The sequence below is a fragment of the Medicago truncatula genome, chromosome 4 (genome assembly GCF_003473485.1).
Source record: "Medicago truncatula cultivar Jemalong A17 chromosome 4, MtrunA17r5.0-ANR, whole genome shotgun sequence".
Classification (NCBI taxonomy): domain Eukaryota; kingdom Viridiplantae; phylum Streptophyta; class Magnoliopsida; order Fabales; family Fabaceae; genus Medicago; species Medicago truncatula.
The window spans coordinates 45,098,575-45,119,533 of NC_053045.1; the positions used below are offsets into that span (position 1 = coordinate 45,098,575).

At 33.1% G+C, this 20,959-nt stretch overlaps 4 protein-coding genes and 1 non-coding gene across 5 annotated transcripts; 3 read left to right on the forward strand and 2 right to left on the reverse strand.

Moving 5' to 3' along the window:
* Positions 1-2,164: 2,164 nt before the first annotated feature.
* On the reverse strand, positions 2,165-10,710 carry LOC11409286 (proline-rich receptor-like protein kinase PERK2). The gene is made up of 3 exons (XM_003608377.4): positions 10,270-10,710; positions 4,311-4,453; positions 2,165-2,986 (listed from the first exon to the last, which is right to left on the reverse strand). Exons 1-3 carry the CDS (start codon positions 10,634-10,636, stop codon positions 2,570-2,572), a joined length of 927 nt encoding a protein of 308 aa, XP_003608425.2. The 5' UTR covers positions 10,637-10,710; the 3' UTR covers positions 2,165-2,569.
* Positions 4,001-4,684, forward strand: LOC11410821 (protein PELPK1). The gene has a single exon (XM_003608376.4). The coding sequence runs from the start codon at positions 4,087-4,089 to the stop codon at positions 4,456-4,458; it is 372 nt and encodes a 123-aa protein (XP_003608424.1). The 5' UTR covers positions 4,001-4,086; the 3' UTR covers positions 4,459-4,684.
* Positions 6,056-8,052, forward strand: LOC11409799 (uncharacterized). Its single transcript, XM_003608375.4, has one exon. It carries the CDS (start codon positions 6,336-6,338, stop codon positions 7,803-7,805), a length of 1,470 nt encoding a protein of 489 aa, XP_003608423.1. The 5' UTR covers positions 6,056-6,335; the 3' UTR covers positions 7,806-8,052.
* Positions 10,711-12,118: 1,408 nt separating the features above from the next.
* On the forward strand, positions 12,119-12,809 carry LOC11409798 (protein PELPK1). Its single transcript, XM_003608373.4, has one exon. The coding sequence runs from the start codon at positions 12,204-12,206 to the stop codon at positions 12,588-12,590; it is 387 nt and encodes a 128-aa protein (XP_003608421.1). The 5' UTR covers positions 12,119-12,203; the 3' UTR covers positions 12,591-12,809.
* A 7,902-nt stretch (positions 12,810-20,711) lies between these two features.
* Positions 20,712-20,783, reverse strand: TRNAH-GUG (transfer RNA histidin (anticodon GUG)). Its single transcript has one exon. It is a non-coding gene; the product is annotated as a tRNA-His (tRNA).
* Positions 20,784-20,959: the final 176 nt, after the last annotated feature.

A 20,959-nucleotide genomic window follows, 5' to 3' on the forward strand; every position in this document is an offset into this window, starting at 1 on the left:
CGTAAGAGATGAAATAATGGTTCAAATGTCACTCTTATTTAAAATCACGAAATAATTCAACAATCTTCCTATATATATAATTTTTTAATAAGCACAATGTTTTGACAAGCTAGTATTATACTTTGATGTTTTCTTTTTAAGCTTAAGGATTATTTATTATTCCCAGGTCCAGCTTCCACATGTATTGACCGAAATAGATTATATTCATCCGTTGAAAAAGGAGAAAGCTGTAGAGAGCATTTGGGAGGAATTGAGGAGGGGAAAATATTTTAGAAAGAGAAATTCTTCTGTAGGAACGAATTCAATTATCATTCTTACAAACAATAAATTAAAATATGACATGTAATTTTTTTTTTTCTTTTAATTATGATTGGTGGTGGTAAATACTAACTGCAAATAATGGTTGAGAGAGAGGAGGAGCTGTTATTTTTCATTTCTTAAATTATTTCCAAATTATTTTAAAATAAAACAATGACGTATCATGTTTTAATTTGTTGTTTGTAAGAATGATATGTTATGTTCGTTCCTAGACAAGAATTTCTCTTTCAGAAAATACTTTATTATAGATTCAAACTCCCTTTTTTATATTCATCCGGTAAATAGATTAGTTATTGGTTTTACTTGCTTTGAACTTGCTAAATTTACAAATGGCAAACTCCCTTTTTTATAGATTCAAGGGAGAGTTATACACATATCATAAGATAATACTCTACACGCTTTAAAAGAAAGTTCTACACTCTCTAAAAAAAAAAAAGTTCTACACGCTTAAACCAACTAGTTACACTTAATGGTAGACCTTTTATATTTATGTACTACTATATCTCTTTAGAACTTTCCATGGGCGAAAAAACTTTCTCTGGACAACACCACTTAACCCAAAATAAGGCCGACTAGAGAGAGTATGATTCTTGTATTATCCATACGAGAAACTAAAGAAAAACACCTTTATCACAATAAACATTAGCCATATCGAACTCGAAACCTAAAGTAAATCAAAGACGGAAAAAAAAAAAAAAGGCGAATCAAGTGATACCAATCAAATCAAGATCCAAAGTAACATCACAATCATAAATAGAAAACTGAACGAGATGCAAGATCAAGATTCTTATGATGCCATTGAGTTACAAATCCTGGACACAAATCGGAAGTGCAATAATCGTAGACTTAAGAAGCAATCACAAAATGAAAGTATATAAACCTTGAAGTTGTACACGAGTGATAGAAATCAAACTAAAAATCCAAAATCATCAATTGTAATTTATCCTTCCTGTTCAACCCTAAAATTTTGAAAAACATGAACGAAAATGCTAACATGTAATTAGATGTGTTTGAATGTCCTTCGTAAAAACTGCACAAATCAGATTGAATTTTGATTTGATTTTACAAAATCAAACCAAACCATGTACACTTTAATACTTATTTATCTTTTTATTAGTGAGATAGATTGCATTAATCTGTTTTTTGTTGGTTTTTTTCATTGCTAGTTGTTAATTTAATATAATATATCTTTTTATATGTTTAAAACATAATTGATTATTATCGTTTCATAATATTAACTTTTAATATATTATATTTTATATTTTGCATCAAACCTATTTTTTAAGATGTCTTTATAATATTAATTAAAAAATTTACAATTTAACCAAATAATTGGGTTCAAGTGGTTCATGTGCTCCCCTCCCTTATATGACGTATGATTTGGAAGAAATCCTATGCTAAATTGTTTAAAAGAACTCAAATTCAATTCCTGATAAAAACAATTACTAATCATACTTTGTTGATACTACACCTCTATAGTCTGCACCATGGGAGATGATCCAATTCCTTGAACAAGGGACAAGGTTAGAACCCAAGGGCTCAAATATACAAACCACACCCTCTATGTTTCTCGCCATTATAAAACTATGAAAATATAATTGTTAGATAATAAAGTATTAGTTAAGTTATTAAACTTTTATATTTAGTAAGTTAGTAATCCATTAGATTTTATATAATGATTTTTAATCTATACTGTATATGTTATGCCGTTGTTAATCATATTGAAAACCTAGCCGTCTTTTTATTCTGTATTGAAACCCTATATCATTCTCTATTAAAACCCTATATCGTTAACAATAATAACAGGGCTAATTAAATAAAGAAAGAAGTCATGATAGTTGTATCCAAATATGTAATTCAATATTGTATTATAAATTCAAAAGTACAAGCAATAGTCCCAAGGTACAGAGGCTTCTCACACCATACAATACAACAAAGATACTAATATCATCATAACCTAGTACAATTTCATCACACACAATAAAGAAATGATTTTGTTAACGAGTGCCTCCAGGGCGGACACTCTTTAAGCATACCAAAACAAGTAATTATTTTTTAGAAAAGTCAAACATTTCGATTTCCAATGTATTGATTATATGTATTTTTATAAATACTTGCTATTTATAGTCCTTAAAAAATGTCTCGGGGACACTCGTTAACATTTTCCATAAAGAAATAATGCATGCAATGTCTATTGCATGCATTTAGCTGACCTCATAAATATAATGATACTTGGCAAATCTAGAAATGTTTAAGGACTAGAGGTTGAAGGTGGTGGGGAGAAAAATGGAATGGAGGGGAAAGTGGTTGGGATTGAAGGAAGGTTTGGAAGTGAAGTGACTGCTGGCAATGGTGGAATGTTGAGAGATGGAATTGTTGGAATATTTGTAGGAAGACTTGGAAGTGGTGGCATAGTGAGTTTAGGCATAGAAGGGATAGTAGGCAATGGAGGAAGATTTCCTTGAGGCATATTTGGAATTGAAGGTAAAGGTGGTAATGTTGTTGGTTTTGGTAAAGTGGGAATGGTTGGTAAATTTGGTTGTGTGGTAGTTTGCAAAAGATGGCGAGCTTCTAGGCTCATGTTTGATATTGTCACAACTAGAAGTAAAGTTGTGATGAAGGATTTGAATATTGCCATTGATAGTTTGATGAGGAATAATTGTAGGAGCTAAGGAGAGTATATTTTGTATAGAGAGAATTTGATTTGGGATTTGATGAGAAGCATAGGGATAGTGGGTGGTCTTATATAGATTGAGATAGATTTGAAGGAGGGTAGTTCGGAAGAACCATCAAGAGCTTTTGCAATTTTTAGTTAGTTCAACTTATTGGGTTTCACTTTGACAAAAGGGAGCCAATTAATTATAAATATAAATACACTAAAATACCATTTTTTTTAAATTACATATTCGATAGTCCCTACATCCTATAATCATACTAATAACAAAGGTTAATATGTTAATTGTTTTCTTCTTATCAGGACTTGAATCTAGGACCTTCAATTCATTAATTCTTAACTCAAATCAGTTTAGTAAATGATATAAGAGAAGATTACAAGAATTGGAAGGAAAGAAATAAGAATAATAAATATTTATGGGCATAGTATTTTTTTAATAATATTGTTAAACAAAATATAGAATGTGATTTTTTTTGTTGTTAAAATTATGTATATATAGTTGGGAAATTATAGACAAATAGTATGTCAACCTTTATTTTAGGGGAAATTGTATATCAGCCTAACTTAAGTTATATTTAAGAACAACGCTTAAAAAAAATGGTCTAATGTTTAAAAAAATTTAATCTTTATTGAATTCATGAACATCGTTGGATTAAACAGAGTTGATTGATTGTACAAAAACAAAGTTGGTTGATAAGTGAAATACTAGCATAAAAAAGCAAATTTAAGGTGAGTTTTGAAAACAGGGACAACTCAAATCAGATTACCAACTCATAGAGATTATTATTTTGCAACGACATTTTTTTCTCTTTTGCAATTTAAAATATATAGAATATAAAGAGTTGGCCATCACATTGGACTATTTTGGGGTTATAACTAATGTAGGCAACCAAATGCTTTTGTCAAAGTGAAACACAGGAAGTTGAACTAACTTAAAATTGCAAAAGCTCTTATAGTTCTCCAAACAACTCTCCTTCAAATCTCTCTCACTCTATATAAGACCATCCACTACCCCTTTCCTTCTCATCAAATCCAAAAGCAAATTCTCTCTATACAAATACAGTCCTTAGCTCCTACAATTCATCAAGTTATCAATGGCCTCAACCAAATCCTTCATTGCAACTTTACTTCTTGTTGTCACAATGTCAAGCATGAGCCTAGAAGCTCGCCATCTTTTGCAAACTACCACACAACCAAATTTACCAGCCATTCCCACTTTACCAAAACCAACAACATTACCACCTTTACCTTCAATTCCAAATATGCCTCAAGGAAATCTTCCTCCATTGCCTACTATCCCTTCTATGCCTAAACTCACTATGCCACCACTTCCAAGTCTTCCTACAAATATTCCAACAATTCCATCTCTCAACATTCCACCATTGCCAGCAGTCACTTCACTTCCAAACCTTCCTTCAATCCCAACCACTTTCCCCTCCCCACCACCTTCAACCTCTAGCCCTTAAACACTTCTTTCCAAGTTGCATTATGTGATCAGCTAAATACATGCAATAGACATTGCATCATTTCTTGATTGTGTGTGATGAAATTGTACGAGGTTATGATGATTGTTGTATCTTTGTTTTATTGTACGGAGTAAAAAGCCTTTGTATTTTTTTCTTTTCTACTTACCAGTTTGGTACTATTGCTTGTACTTTTGAATTTAATTTATTGATGTTGAATACACATACACATTTATATACAATTATGATGAATTCTTTCTTGTTTATGACCACTATATCTCATAAAGGATAGACTAAACTTAATAATTTGCGGTCCAATAACAAACAGATTCGCCTATGTTAGCCAATTTATATAGTGAACTGTTCTCTTTCCATTTGTTTTTGTTCATTCACCTCGAACATGAGTTAACTCAAGTTGAAAAATACACCTACGTGAGTTAACTCACGTTGAAAATGCACATGTGTGAGTTAACTTACGCTCGGTTATTTTGATGGGAACGAGCAAAAACAGATAGGAGAAGGGCGATAACCATTTATATAAGGCACTTTCTTTTTCTCATCCTATTAATTTAAGATCATCCACAAGAGAGCACCCCACATTGGGTGCTTAAGTGAGTCCCCTATGTCCACATCATCAATTTTATGATAATACTTAATAAGCATCAATTTTTTCCAATCGAGTACCTCAAAAGAAATTATTAAAAGGTCCCACAAATAACTCTATATTATTACATTTCTACCAAAATTTATTCATTTTACTAAGATTTATTAGATGGGACCCATGAAAAATGAAGAGAGAGAGAGAGGGGTGGAGGGTGCTTCTATAGCCACCCTCCTCCATAGACACCCATATGTTACACTCCACAATGAGGGTGCTTATTTAATATGGTGCACGTGCTAAATAGGTGAAACACCCACCATTGTGGATGGTCTTACACATCCTATAGATTTCGGATTTTATAAATCGTATGATTTTATAAAAATACGACACCTGACACCCCTATAATATGGGAGAGGATCCAATTCCTTGATGAGGAATGATTTATGGACACATTTTTCAAACACAAACACCTAAAGCATACGATTAAAGAGCTCCTTTATATGAAGCATAGACCACCCACTCTTGTTTCTTTTCATTATGAAATTATGAAAAGATAACAAGAGGATGATTAATAAGCCCAATCTGTTATTTTATTTTTTAATTTTATTCACTTATTTTATTTTTATCACTTTATATTAGTTTTTCACATAAAATTTCATTTCCTTATAAAATTTTGTGTAATCATTACTTGATCAAAAATAACATATTATATTTATAAGATAAGATTTTTATTTTTATAATCCTTAATCAATGCCATGAGGGCACTGGAAAGCAAATATGTAGAATTTTTAATGGATTAAAAATCGAATAAATTTTTAACCCTTTTTTTTAAGCCAAATTATTAGTATTAAAAGAAACTTTTTAAGTCAGTTGCTTTGAGACAAAAATGAAAAATTTATCTATATTTTCGTCCTCTTCCTTGAAAGTCTTTCACTAATCCGGTAAATATAATTAGTTTGTAAATTAGCATTGGACAGAAGGAAATAATAAAGTGGTAAATGTCTTTCACTCCCCTCCCGTGTGAAGTTAGTGTAGCACGGGGACGGGTTCAATCAATCATTCATTCATTTTAATCAATTCTTCACCCCATTCTAACACATGTTTTTCAGGATAGAACCAACCATGTCATCAACAGCACAATCCCAATAAAACCCCAATTCACCACAATTACCAAACTCTCCTCTCCTCTCCTCTCGCCACTGTCAACTGACACTGATGACGTAAAATTCCACCATTATCATCAAAACTCCATTATCGTCAATTCACCACCACCACCGCTATGGAGGGTGGAAACAGAGCTGAAGCTGAACGGTGGCTTTACACCGCCAACAAACTCCTAAGCGCACGTGATCTGCACGGTGCACGCTCCTTCGCGATCCGTGCCCGAGAATCCGACCCAACCTTCGACGCCTCTGAGCTTCTCTTAGCTGTCATCGACACTCTCCTCGCCGGAGAATCACGGATCAATGATCACCACCGTGATTGGTACGGAATTCTTCAAATTCTCCGATACACCACCAACATCGACCACATCGCGAATCAGTATCGCCGACTTGCTCTCCTCCTTGACCCTAATCGTAACCCATTCGCTTTCTCCGGTCATGCTTTCTCCCTTGTTCATGATGCTTGGTCTGTTCTTTCAAATCCTGCTAAGAAAGCTATGTACGATAGTGATCTAAGGTTGCTCACTACACCACCGGTTCCGTCACAGCCTCAGCCACAACTGGCTCCTCAGTATCAACAACCTCCACAACAGCCACTGCAGCAGCCTCCACAGCCAACGCCGAGGAAAAACTCTAGATCGAGGGATAGCACTGGCGCCACCGCCACCGAGCCGACACTGTCTCGACAGAATCGGAACCCTAGCGAGGCAGGTGAGACGACTCGGCAGACGCGAATAGCGAGTGCTGCTGAAACGGTAGGTAACATAAGTTTTTGGACATTGTGCCCTTACTGTTACGTTCACTATGAGTATCCGAAGGAGTATGAAGATTGTACCTTACGGTGTCAGAGTTGTCGGAGGGGGTTTCATGCGGTTGTGATACGTTCACCGCCGGTGAATGAGATAGATTCTTCGTTTTGTACTTGGGGATTTTTTCCATTAGGGTTTTCTGGTGATTCTAAAGATTTGAATGGGGCTTCTTCCAATTGGAACCCTATTGCACCGTTGTTTCCGTGTACGATGAAAGGATCGTCTAATAGGAAAAAGAATTGGGTTTATTATGATGAAGAGGCAACTGCGGCGTTTATTGATATTTCTGATCCCAGTGATAATGATTCTGATGATGGGGATTGGAGAGGTGGTGCTGGTAAGAGGAGAGGGGTGAAGAGCTCAGGGGTTAGTACTAGTAAAAAGATTAGGAAAGATTCCGGTAATGCTAGTGGTAGGGGAGCTGTTGGGAGACCTAGGAGGAGTGCTACTGGTGCTGCATCTGGGAATGAGAAGAATGTTGGGGCTGTTGATGATGCTTCTGCCGCTGCCTCTGGTGTAAGGGCAGATGCCAATACCATTAAGAAAGCTGCACTGGGTAGTTCCAGGAGGAGGGGTGCTGGAAACTTGGATTTGAATGTGGAGTTCAGTAATGATGTGGAGGAGCCGTCCCGTGGAGTGCGTGCCCGTGAAGGGAATGCAACTGGCAATGCTGAGGATAATATTGATGGGGTTGGGTTTTTTGAGGGTCTTGATGAGTTCCTTAGTAGCTTACCCATTCTCAATCCGGTGGGAGATGATAAGGTTAAGGGTCATTAGCCATTTTGTAATTTAGATGCTTTTACTTTTTTATTTTCGTAGACCATAGATGTTATTACTTGTATGTTTGCAATTGTAGCTCAAAATGATCTGAGCTATTGTGAATTCTTGTTGTTGTTAGATTTTATTTAAAATTATGACAGCATCTCAGTACATTATAGCTTTTGAAGTATTTGAGGATTGCTTCATGACATGTAGATTATATTGTACCATTAAGGAAGGAGACATAGATTGTTTTTTTTTTAAAGAAAGTCAGGTACACACTCTCTCAATAACAGGGCAATAATGAGTGTATTTCGGAGTTTTACCTAGCCCTAAACTCCGCTTTGTATGCGCGGCAATCCAGATAATAATATATACATTTGTATTGTCTGATCTGATTGTGCTCTACACTATGCTTGTTAGCAACTATTTTGTACACAACATTCACCATCACATGCTAGTTTTTTTTTTTTTTTTTGGATATTTTGTTTTTATTTAGCTCTGTTGTTTTCTTCTTGAGTGTTGTGTGGTGTGGCTTTGCTCTGTTGTAAGTTTGAGGTCACCAGCAAGTCTAGTCTTCTTTTCGTTTCATCACATCCTTTTCAAGTCTGTTTGGTCCAGGCTTGAAAACACCAAGCCTTTGTTTTAAAAGGCAGTTTCTGGGTGCAGTGATATCTGTTAGGTCATTGGTCTTGTTAGGCTGTTAGCCAATGTTTTAGCATTTTCAACTGCTAACAGTTTAACCAACTTGCATTTGCTTGTGTCTCCAATATGACATTGGTTTTTTCAGCTAATTTTGAATTGCTGGGTTTATGGATCATGGTTTTTCTATTTCCAAAATTTTAGTGGATGAGTAATGATTTTTCAGTTTAAACATTAGGTTCTGAATCCTGATGAAGCATTTTGCCAGGTGCTAATAAGCAATTTATTTAGAGTTATTTTCTTGACTGCAATCGTAAATGAGGTCAGAATAAGTTGTATGCTCTATCGGCATTACATAAGGTGTCATCTACAATAATACCTTATCATGAACAGGGATCTTCGAAGGTGTTTAATGAATATTTGAAAGAATCACCTTTGTTCAATGGTGTGTTTTGTTAATTTGCCGGCATTTCATGTAGGGATGTGGTGGATATTATCTTTGTATAGATGGTTTATATTCTGTCTTAACTAAATGGTACAATATTCTTATATGTTGTGCTCTAACTCAGTAGCATACTAGGTCTAAGCAAAGAATACATCTTTGTGAGGCCCCTAAATAGATTGAAGAAACATAAGAACATTGAGATTCCTTGTTACTTGTTCTCACATTTGAAAGAAAGGTTGTTAGGGGCAACGTCTATAGTGGAGAAAATACAAGCACTTATATGCTGTGTTCTAAGAAGCATACTGGGTCTAAGCAAAATATATATCTCTGTGAGGCACCTAAATAGATTGAAGATACATAGGAGCATATAGATTTGGCATCTATTGTTGAGAAGATCATAGAATCTCAAACTAAGTGATTTGGGTAAGTGTAAAGTTCTATATAAGCCCTGTAAGGAGAGGCAGAGGGAGACCTTGAAGCTTGAAGAATATAAATCAATCCACTTAGCTTATGTTTGGTGAGTTGCATGGACGTATGTCGTCACCGTGACTTTTCATTCTTCAAAACATACACTAAGAAGAATTTGGATCCAAATGGTAAAAACTCATCCTCGTAGGACATTATGACATCATTTTATACACACACTATAGAACGACACAATGAATGTATATTATTTATTCTGCATATTTGTATGCTGTTTGCATGTTGTTTATTCTAGCCTATATGTATGTGTCTTGCTGTGAATATGAAGGATTGTGTTAGAACATCCTAAACTACACTTCAAGCATGTTGATTTGAAATTATTTATCTCAGTATGCTGAACGCTTAGGTACCCTGAAAGTACCAACAATCGGTTTATTTCTGGGTTTTACTACTCTGTATATGGCCACACTAGTTTAAGTAGATTGTTAGACATTGCTTTGCAAAGAAAATGGTTGTAAATCTGTGTATGGCATCTATTGAAGACAAAATATATTCGTCCTATAATACTTGTCTCTTCTAATTTTTTTGGGTGCATAATTAATGCCTCTGTTTGAAGGATGCGTATCTCCTGCAGTCTCAAAAACACTGTATTTACACAATCAAGTTATCCTCCTCCAACGATGCACATTAGTTTGTTTGTTGTTATAAGAGTTTAAAAGAAGACATTGTAGCTGTATCTAAATGTGTAATTCAACATCAATAATATAAAATTCAATAGTACAAGCAATAGTGCCAAACTGGTAAGTAGAAAGAAAGAAAACAAATACAAAGGCTTTTTACTCCGTACAATACAACAAAGATACTACAATCATCATAACCTCGTAGAATTTCATCACACACAATCAAGAAATGATACAATGTCTATTGCAAGTATTTAGCTGATCGCATAATGCAACTTGGAAAGAAGTGTTTAAGGGCTAGATGTTGAAGGTGGTGGGGAGGGGAAAGTGGTTGGGATTGAAGGAATGTTGGGAAGTGAAGTGGCTGCTGGCAATGGTGGAATGTTGAGAGATGGAATTGTTGGAAAATTTGTAGGAAAGCTAGGAAGTGGTGGCATAGTGAGTTTAGGCATAGAAGGGATAGTAGGCAATGGAGGAAGATTTCCCTGAGGCATATTTGGAATTGAAGGCAAAGGTGGTAATGTAGTTGGATTTGGTAAATTGGGAATGTTAGGCAAATTTGGTTGTGTTGTCTGTAAAAGATGGCGAGCTTCTAGGCTCATGCTTGACATGGTCACAACAAGAAGTAAAGCTATGATGAAGGATTTGCTTGATGCCATTGATAACCTTATGAATTGATAGGAGCTAAGCAGTATATTTGTATATAGAGAATTTGCTTTGAGATTTTATGAGAAGGAAAGGAGTAGTGGATGGTCTTATATATAGAGTAAGCAAGATTTGAAGGAGGGTAGTTTGGAGAACAACTACGAGCTTTTGCAATTTTTATTTCTTTAGTTTGTTTAACTTCCTCTGTTTCACTTTGACAAAATCATTATCCAGATAGATGGCTTGGCTTAAGACTATTTGTTATCTCCTGAAGGCTGTGGATTTTTTTTTCACTCTTCTTCTATTTTTTTTATGTCTTAAACTTACATTTTTTTTTTGTGACAAAACTCGACATCATTTTTATATACCTAAGCGTTGTGCGTTTCAATTTTTATTTTTTTTTGACAAAAACAAAATGATATTCATTCAAATCGAGAGATTACATCATTCAACACCGCTAAAAACGCAAAAGATAAATCTGCGAACACACTCACAGCATCCAAGTTAATAGCATATAATGACACAATGCCTACAAAATTATATGATAAAATTAAAGTGACAGGAATATCCATGGCCTCCGGATCTGCAACGTTGACGCCCAAATCTTTGATTGAATAATCGATCTTCAAAATGAATCAGATGAACACCGCAAAAAGGCGGGAAATCAAACAGCGCCGCACAAAACGACGAACAACAAACCACCACACTTAAATGATGAAATCACAAAGAAAAAACTAGATATATGTGAAAATCACTTATTTAGATTGAAATATAGAGAAAAAGATGAAGATGAGTGATTTCAGGTCAATAATTGACCCAAAACCACTCCTCGATGAAAAATCTAGAAGAGAAAACCTAGAGAGAGAAAACTAGGGCCGGCTTAACTTTCTATGATATGATGTGCTTTTCAATTATTTATCTTTTATTATCTAAAAAAAATGCTTAACCTCTGAGTTGATTTATTTTAAAAAATAAGCTTCGACAGATGCAAATACATTAGGAAGTCACTTGTTATTTGAGTGTATAAGAATATCTACAATGGAGAAATCTATTTTTGGATACCTAAATAGATTTTACATGTACACATAACTTATTTATAATTTTTTAATAATAATACATAATAATTACTCAATCCATGCAATTCAACATCTAACATAAATTTGCTTAAAACACACCTACTAATTAGATTACCAACTCTTAGATATTACATTCTGCTTGTAACTACATATTTTTTTCTCAGTCACCAAATTCATACAAAAAATATTTAAAAACACTTGTCATTTTTTCCTCTTTTGCTCTTTGAAATATATATAAAATAGAAAGAGTTGGCCATCATACATTTGAGCGTTTAGAGTAGCCAACCAGTCTAACCAAAAAACCATTTTGTCAAATAGAAAGTTGAACTAACTAAAAATTGCAAAAGCTCTTGATGGTTCATCCGAACTACCCTCCTTCAAATCTCTCTCAATCTATATAAGATCACCCACTATCCCTATGCTTCTCATCAAATCCCAAATCAAATTCTCTCTATACAAAATATACCCTCCTTAGGTCCTACAATTATTCATCATCAAACTATCAATGGCAATATTCAAATCCTTGATCACAACTTTACTTCTAGTTGTGACAATATCAAACATGAGCCTAGAAGCTCGCCATCTTTTGCAAACTACCACACAACCAAATTTACCAACCATTCCCACTTTACCAAAACCAACAACATTACCACCTTTACCTTCAATTCCAAATATGCCTCAAGGAAATCTTCCTCCATTGCCTACTATCCCTTCTATGCCTAAACTCACTATGCCACCACTTCCAAGTCTTCCTACAAATATTCCAACAATTCCATCTCTCAACATTCCACCATTGCCAGCAGTCACTTCACTTCCAAACCTTCCTTCAATCCCAACCACTTTCCCCTCCATCCCATTTTTCTCCCCACCACCTTCAACCTCTAGTCCTTAAACACTTCTTCACTTGTTATCTTTGCATGCAATAGACATTGCTTTTTTATGTGTGATTAAATTGTACGAGGTTATGATGATAGTACTATTATTATCTTTGTTGTATTGTATGGTGTGAAAAGCCTTTGTATTATTTTTTTTTCTACTTACCTGTTTGGCACTATTGTTTGTACTTTTGAATTTCTGTTATTGATGTTAAATTACACATTTCTACAAACAATATAAAATCTGTGTATTTTGGTCACTAGTTTTTCCAAATATTTGACTTGGGGAAATTTAAATAAGACTAGATGGAAAGCAATGGGTTATGAATATATATTTAAAAATTTGGAAAATAGAGAAATTATTATTAAATAAACTAATGAGTATTTTATAACCGTTTTAGAGCGATTTAAACTTCGCCTACTAAAATTATAAATATAAAGTCAAACAACTTTTATCATTGAGGCATCGACGTAGGTTTATACACAATTTCAGTTAAATATCATTTTTCCATCCAATATTACTAGTATGAAACACCGTTGAACATATTTCTTGTGCTATGGGCTAATAAGAAAATGATGCCCTCATAGTCATTAGAAATTCATAATCATTTTTGACAGAAATCAAATGAAGATTGTTTAATATATTTTGACATAGTAGATCACAAATAAGATTTTAATAAATTCAATTTTGAAAAACTTCTCTTAGCAAAGTGAGGCAAAAGTATGAAAAAAAACTAATTAATCAATTGGCAAAAGCTTATGCGGTGAGACTTTTTTGAATTGATGATCAAACACTGTGAGCACAATGATATTAGAGAGAAATAAAAAGATTAAGAGATATCATAAAGACTACATTGAAAGAATCTCATGACTTAAGTATCACATTAAACATACTTTTATTTATTTAATGTGACACTTTTTATATTGCCACACTTTTTAAGAACTAACGTCCGAATAGGCTTGTAGCCTTTCCGTGATTCAATTTTCAATGAAAGCACCAATTGCTAGCATTTAAACTCATAAGGAGAGATCAATCCAAAAACTAGTCCATTAGGTAGGAGTGTCTTATGACTTAAGTATCATATTGAACACTTTTATATACTCGATGTGAGACTCTTAATAAGAAACAAAGTAAAGTGTATCACACAAGAATGTGGGAGTAATCACTTGAATTATTTAAGCAATGCCAGTTTGGATGACCTTTCCAAATTATTATTCTTTCTCTTAATTCATTTAATCACTTTGATTACTGCTCTGTCCATCGAGTTTAAAGCACACCTCAAGCGTAGGCTTTAGCCTGTTAGCTCACAAAATTGAACAAACCAAATCTCCACAAAAATTACTAATTAAGCAGCCATCTAGAAAATTTTAGAGTAGCATACGCCACTCTTTGCAGCTCTTCATTTACAAAAGTTCCACATGTCAAATTCCTAGTGTTTCTTGAATCCTTATTATTTCATTCCCTCAACCAACCACCTCTAGCCACTAGACATAGAGAAATTCACCTTTTTCAGCCTTAAATGCCTTATTTTCTAGTCGTTTTTCTTCTCTTATTTAGTGTGAGCTAAATCTCTAGCTTGTTGTTGCTTTTAATATTAATGTTGTTCCACAAAGCACTTGCATAAGATGATTTGAATATCTTTTAAGTTAATTATATTCTCTGTCTCAAAATAAGTCATTTGAATTTGACTATGTTAATCATTCACATAACATATTTTTACCATTATATAGAGACAAATGGTAACATAAGATATTGTTGAATTTATTTAGACGAATATTTTTAAAATATTAAATTTTTATAACTTTTTTTAATACAGTAATATTTAATTAAAGATGTTAAATGTCAAAGATATGCATTAAGATGTGTAAAACAATCAACCATGTCACTTATTTTAAAATGGAGGAGTAGTAATCTTATTTCATATTTGCATTCATGCACCACCTTTAACGACATAATTTTAGAGACAATATTTCCTAAATATGCTCAAGAAGAAGGTTTGAAGTTCTTACACTGTTTGATAGAGGAGAAATAAGAAAGAGAGAAAAAAGGGAGAGAGAAGTTGGGGTCGTGTTTGGTATAGAAAGAGACTAGGAAGAGAGACAATCTTAGGTGGGTCCCATTCCTTTTGTATATTTTCGGATAAAAATGGAGTGGGGCTGCCAACTTTTTCTTCTTTTCCATATTTCTCCCTAGTTTTGATCATATATGCAGCTACTTTTATATTTATTTATCAATTATGTTTTCAAGTTTTTTGGTGGTGCTTATTCAAAAAAAAAAAAGTTTTTGTTGGTGTAGCTGATCGAGAACGAAAGCAAGTCGGGAAAGAAACCAGGATACAACTACATCCCTCTCCCCATTTGATCCCTCTTTTATTTTGTATATATAATAAAATTAAACTACTGAAATTCATCACTTAACTTTATGAATTGATTTAATTAACCAAAATAAAATATTTAAATAACTAATTAAGAAAATAAGTTAATTAATTTATGGGAGCCTCTAATATGCACCCTCTAGAAAAAGATCCAGCCATGGACCTTTAATTTCTACCTGCCACACTAAGTAATGTAACTGGCTGATTTATTTATAAATAAAAATAAAAATGATAAAACCCCATTTTCTTGTATCCCTTTCACTGTTGTCTCTATCCCTTCCCTTTCTCAAAACCACACATTCAAAGTTTTAATTATCACTGTTACGATGAATCATTTTTTATCAAGCTGCTTTGACAGGCATTATTCAAAAAATAAGAAGGTTTTTGTTTTTGACATGGTTGAAATAGCATGCTGATTTAAGAATGGAATGTACTAAATCACTTTTTTGAGTTTTTATCAAGTTGATTTACAAATTTTCAGTAGTTGTTAATCGAACCGGAATTAGAACTTAAAAAATGCAAAAAACTGAATTAAAAGTTTATATTGTTTAATTAATAGTTATTAAACAAAGAAACATGTTTATCAAAACTAGAAAAGTACTAGTAGTATCAGTTGGACCTGAGATTTATTCGAGATGATAGAAGCAGAAAATAAATAAATAAATAAAAGTTGAATAAATTGAACAGGCTATAGCCGGTAAATGGGAGAGGTCCATGGTTGGACCCTTAACCAAAAGGACCATATTAGAGGGACCCTTAATTTATATGTAAGAAATTTAATTATTTTTATTTTAGTTTTACATTATTTTTATAAGAAGTTAAATTCAAATAAAATAAATTTGTATATCAACTTTTTTGTAAAAGGATATTTCAGTCATTTCAAAAATTAATCACACTTCTTTCTCCTCTATTTCTCTCCTTTCTCTCTTGTATCAAACACCATGTGAATCCTCGTGAGCTTAGCTCAGTTAGTATGGACAATGTATAATATATGCAAGGTCCGGGGTTCAAACTCGAACCACTACCACAAAAAAAAAAAAAACACTATGTGAAAGCTACTCTATTTCTCATCAACTTCTCTCTTTCCATACTCTCTCTCACCTCTTTCTCTCTTTTCATTTTCTCAAGAGGGCTTGTATGAGATTCCTGGATTATATAAAAAAGGAAAATGTTAACGAGTTCCCCCGACACTAGTTAAAGAATAAGGAAAATGTTAACTGGTGTCTCAGACACTATAAAAGAATAAGGAAAATGTTAACTGGTGCCCAGACACTAGTTAAAGAATCAAATGTAGTAAATATTGCATTGAAAACTTGAGCGGTCAACTCCTCAAATGCATAAAAAGTGTTATTTTCACTTTAAAACTTTCTTTTTTTAGATTTTTTAACCAGTGTCTCCGCTCCAACAACACTGGTTAGCATGTCCCAAAAAATAAATGTATTCCTTCTCTTAGAGGTTTTCAATTGCTGTTTTTTTACCATTATTTCGTATGCACTTTTTACTTATGAGACCAGAATGTCCACTCATTTTTTGCTATTATTAACATCTACCTAACAATCCATCTATTGATGAGAACATTAGATACATCCCTTATTTATTTACTTATTTATGTTGGTCTAGTTATACACCCCTGTTTAAAATGAACTTGAGATGTGAACAATGTCATGTTAGACATAGTTAAGTAATAGCTGCCTTTTACTCTTTCTCTATATTTTATCTTAACGACTAGAAATGTCTGTGATGTACAATCCTTTGGAAATTAAGACATTACGCACTTGGTTCCCTGGCCTGTTAGTTAGGCAGCATTGAATAAATTATAGTAAGGCTAACGAAAAATACGGCTTCAATATTGAATGTATATGCATTATTACCTATTTCTTTACTATGTCTAACTAGCATTGTGGCCATGTTTCCATTCTATTCTATCAACTACATATACCAACTTTAGTTGCGTCTATTACACGAATTTTCCTGTTTCAAATTAATACCATACATAAAAAAAGCATAAAAAGACTTAGTTTAGTACCATATGGACTGACCTTACATGGTAAAATACATGGATGGGTTTTTGTCGGTTTTTAAGGATATGACTTATGAGAACTTTTGGTTGTGTCAGCTGATAATTTAACGTACTCAATCAGCCCAGCCACACAACAGTTATCAAATATGTTCCTTCTTCTTGCGGTGCTGAATTTAATTTTGGGTCATGTTTAACAAATGAATTTCTTAGTCATAATGGTACTTATTACAGATTTAAAAAATAAATAATTGTTAAGTTTTATGTTGAATACATCATTTTTAAAATAATAGATTTTTAGACGTTTAGGACGCTTGTTAGAAAAACTCCAGCGACACTTTTTTGTGTTTCGTCTGTCGATGCGTAATGCTAACAACTCAACATTTTCCTCTGTTCATCGTTGGAGTTCGTCAAACTGGAGTAATCGTTAGTATTTAAAGTAACGCTACTTTAGATTAACAATATATTAAAGAGAACCAAGTTGTTTGGGCTCAAATGGTAAGGAGCACATTCCAATGACGTACCTGGGAAATACTGGCCAGTGCACATGCCTCTACGCATGAGCCGGATTAGTTGCCCGTCATTGATGGGTCGGAAACCGGTATTATTAATATGAATAAAAATAATAATGTTTGAAATAAAATTGTAGGACCTAACATGAATTCTTTAAAGTTGCACAATTTTTTTTTAAAGAAGCTTTAAAGTTGCACAATTAAAATAAAAAGTGAACGAGTTACTTTAAGATGATGTGACTCCGATGAAACCTACAAAAATAATTTTAATGGAGTTCATCATTTGAGATGCTCTTAGCATTTTCCTTTAACTTTTACTATAACTAATAAAAGATTGGTTTCCTACCACCAAAGTTGTGCTTAAGAGACATTCTTGTCCCCTTACAATTTGCATATGAAATTAACTTAACACTTATTATTTACTAGAGATCAAAATTCCTTGTAAGCTATATCCTAAATTCGCGCAATCATCAAATCGATAATCGTTTGATCAAAATAAGATAGAATGAATTTCAAACTCAATATTTTAGGTATTCAAAATCAAAATGGGCATATTTTGTAGATTTTCTGATATAAGTCTAACAAACGTCGATACACTGAAAACAAGATATCCCAACAGCAGGAGGCAGTATCTTTAATACCAGTCGTATCAACATTAAGCATAGTCATATGCTAACTTTTATTTCATTTTTTGACAAAATATGCTCACTCACTTTTATGTATCTTCAGTTATTCACCATCAAGAAAAAGATGGCTAACTAGTAACTACAAACATAGAGGACCTCTAAAAAGGCATAAAGTGGGTCACTTTTTGCATCCACTTTTGTCATCACTTATTAAATTAAAACGGGGTCAATGCACACCAATTTTTTACAACATTTAAAATCAAATATTGATGAGGTTTACTGTGTATTGCTTTTTAGGTGCCTTATTTTAAACTATTTTTTTCTTCTCACTATTCTTCATCTGGTAAGAAAGTGACCAAGCTAGGTAACTTGTTCAATGAGTCTAAGGTTATTGTATTACATTCTAATGCACTAGTTGGTTAAAAGTTCTAACTAACCTTTGTTATTTACCGACTCATGTTATTAAATGTTGACAAGGAACTGTATTCATATTAGAAACTTTATCATAACTTGTGACCAAGAGAAATGAGATATTTTGTGGTGTCATAGTGATCTACACTATTGTCTATTTTACTGAACTGATTCCCTTCAGTTCATCCAAATCTCGATTGTTAAATTGTGTTGCAACTCTATGAACGATTACAGAAATGTGACTAAATAAACAGCGACTGTATATTTGGTCATTATTTTTGTTGCCAAATATATTAGAGACCGTTTTTTATACTATTTTATATTTTAACAACTGAATTGTTGATCACTATATATGTCGCTAAATGTATTAGCGACTGATCTTCATGTCTTAAAGACCGAAAAAACAGAGAATTAAAAAGTACAAGTAAATTGAATTGTAAAGTAATACACCAACATCCAATCGCATAATTTTTTTTTGTTTGTTTAAAACGGTCGTTTTTAGCATCTAGCTAGACTCTAGTATTTTCCTTGTATCTAATTTCATATAGGTGGTTTCTTGTTGTATGGTGCAATTAACTCCATGTACGAATTAAGCATTGTTGTGAAGAATATTCAAATATTTCTCTTTGAATTAACTCATGTACGAATATGGTTTAAGTTGTACTATAAAAACACAAGAACCAACTCTTATGTTGTCACTTGTCTTCACTCTTCTCCCTTACTACAATTATCTATCACTCACCCTTTTGGTTATTACATATCTATCAAATTTGTTGGGTCCAAAAATACACATTTCCTCACTCAAATGGCCTCTGTCCGTTTGTTTTTGTTAGCTATTTTGATCATTGTGTCACTTTCCAGCATTGACAATGTCCAAGGTGGTGGGACTAGAAAACTTTTGACACAAACATTTCCTGATTTGGGCAAAATTCCAGGGCTAGAGTTTCCTCCTTTCCCACCAGTGACTGAATGGCCAGAGTACAGGTTGCCTCCACCCATTTTCAATATTCCTGACTTCTTCTCTCCACCATATGCCACCACAACTGCTACTACCAAACCATGATGAGATGATGACATGGTCTCACTCTTCTCTATATTCATATATATGAAGTAGTCAAATAAAAGTTTCATAGCTATCACAAGCTCTCTCTAACAATGTTTACTCCACGTCTTTTATTTATTTCTTAGATTAAATGGCGTTATGTGTTCCCTGTTTGGTGTGTGGATGAAAAATTAATATGTTAAGATATTTACTTTTTTTTTTTCATAAGCATTAAGATTATTATTTACTTGATATATGTATCATGATCAGTGTCCCAAGAAAAATATAGTAAAAGGGTATGAGTGGATTATGTATGCTATTTACAACCATGAAAAGGAAATGTTGAACAATTGATATAATTAAGGAGTACATTGCTTCTTAATTTCCTTTAGATAATAAATTAAAAATTAATTTACCCTAATTTAATATCAAACACTGCTCTACCATCTATAATATTTATTACACCATACTTGTTTTTGGTGTAAGATCATTCACAATGGAGCTCTCCATTTTATGGTATTTAAACGGGTCTCACTAATAACCTTATATCATCTTTCATTAACTCACAATAATTTTTTTACGGATTAAGATGACAATAAACAAATACTTATAAGGACTGATATGATAATAAGTAATTAGACTGATATGACAATATTAATCAAACATTTTAATATTAAAGACTATTTTGACTAACGAAATGCCCAATCAAGGACTATTTTAAAACTTTGATACATGAAAAACTATTGTGATTACTTATTACATATCCATAATCAAAATATCTATTACCCTTTAGATATACCACAAAGTGATGTCACTTTTTCAATAGTAATTTTCACGAATACAATCGTTTCAGACGTTTAGCATTTTCCTCTTCACATATTATTACACTTTAGATACTAAGATAAGATGAACAATTCTTACCAATGTACTTATGAATTAAAATAAAAAGGATATTCTTCCTTTCAAAAAACAAAAAGGATAATCTTGACCAAAAGAATGGAAAATGAAAATTTGCAATAGAAAATAAAAATAAATTGGTGTTTTTTAATGCATAAGAAAGTTCAAAGTAATTAGTGTTTTTAATTTATGCTAATAAAAATCCTCAAAATAAACGATAAGTCACAGCTAAACAAACAGCATACGAAAAAAGAATTTTGTGGCTGCTGGGATTCGAGCCCAGGTCTCCACGGCCACAACGTGGAATTCTTACCACTAAACTACAGCCACATGACGTGCTCATTCCGTGGAATTAATAATATTAGTAACTGAAAAAACGAATAGATTCGCAATTTTCCTTTATTTTTTTCTTCCGTGGTTCTCACAATACTCTATTCAAATTTTTTAACCAAAGCCTATTACGGTGGCAATCTGAGATTTCACCGGAGATGTGAAAATCAATCCAC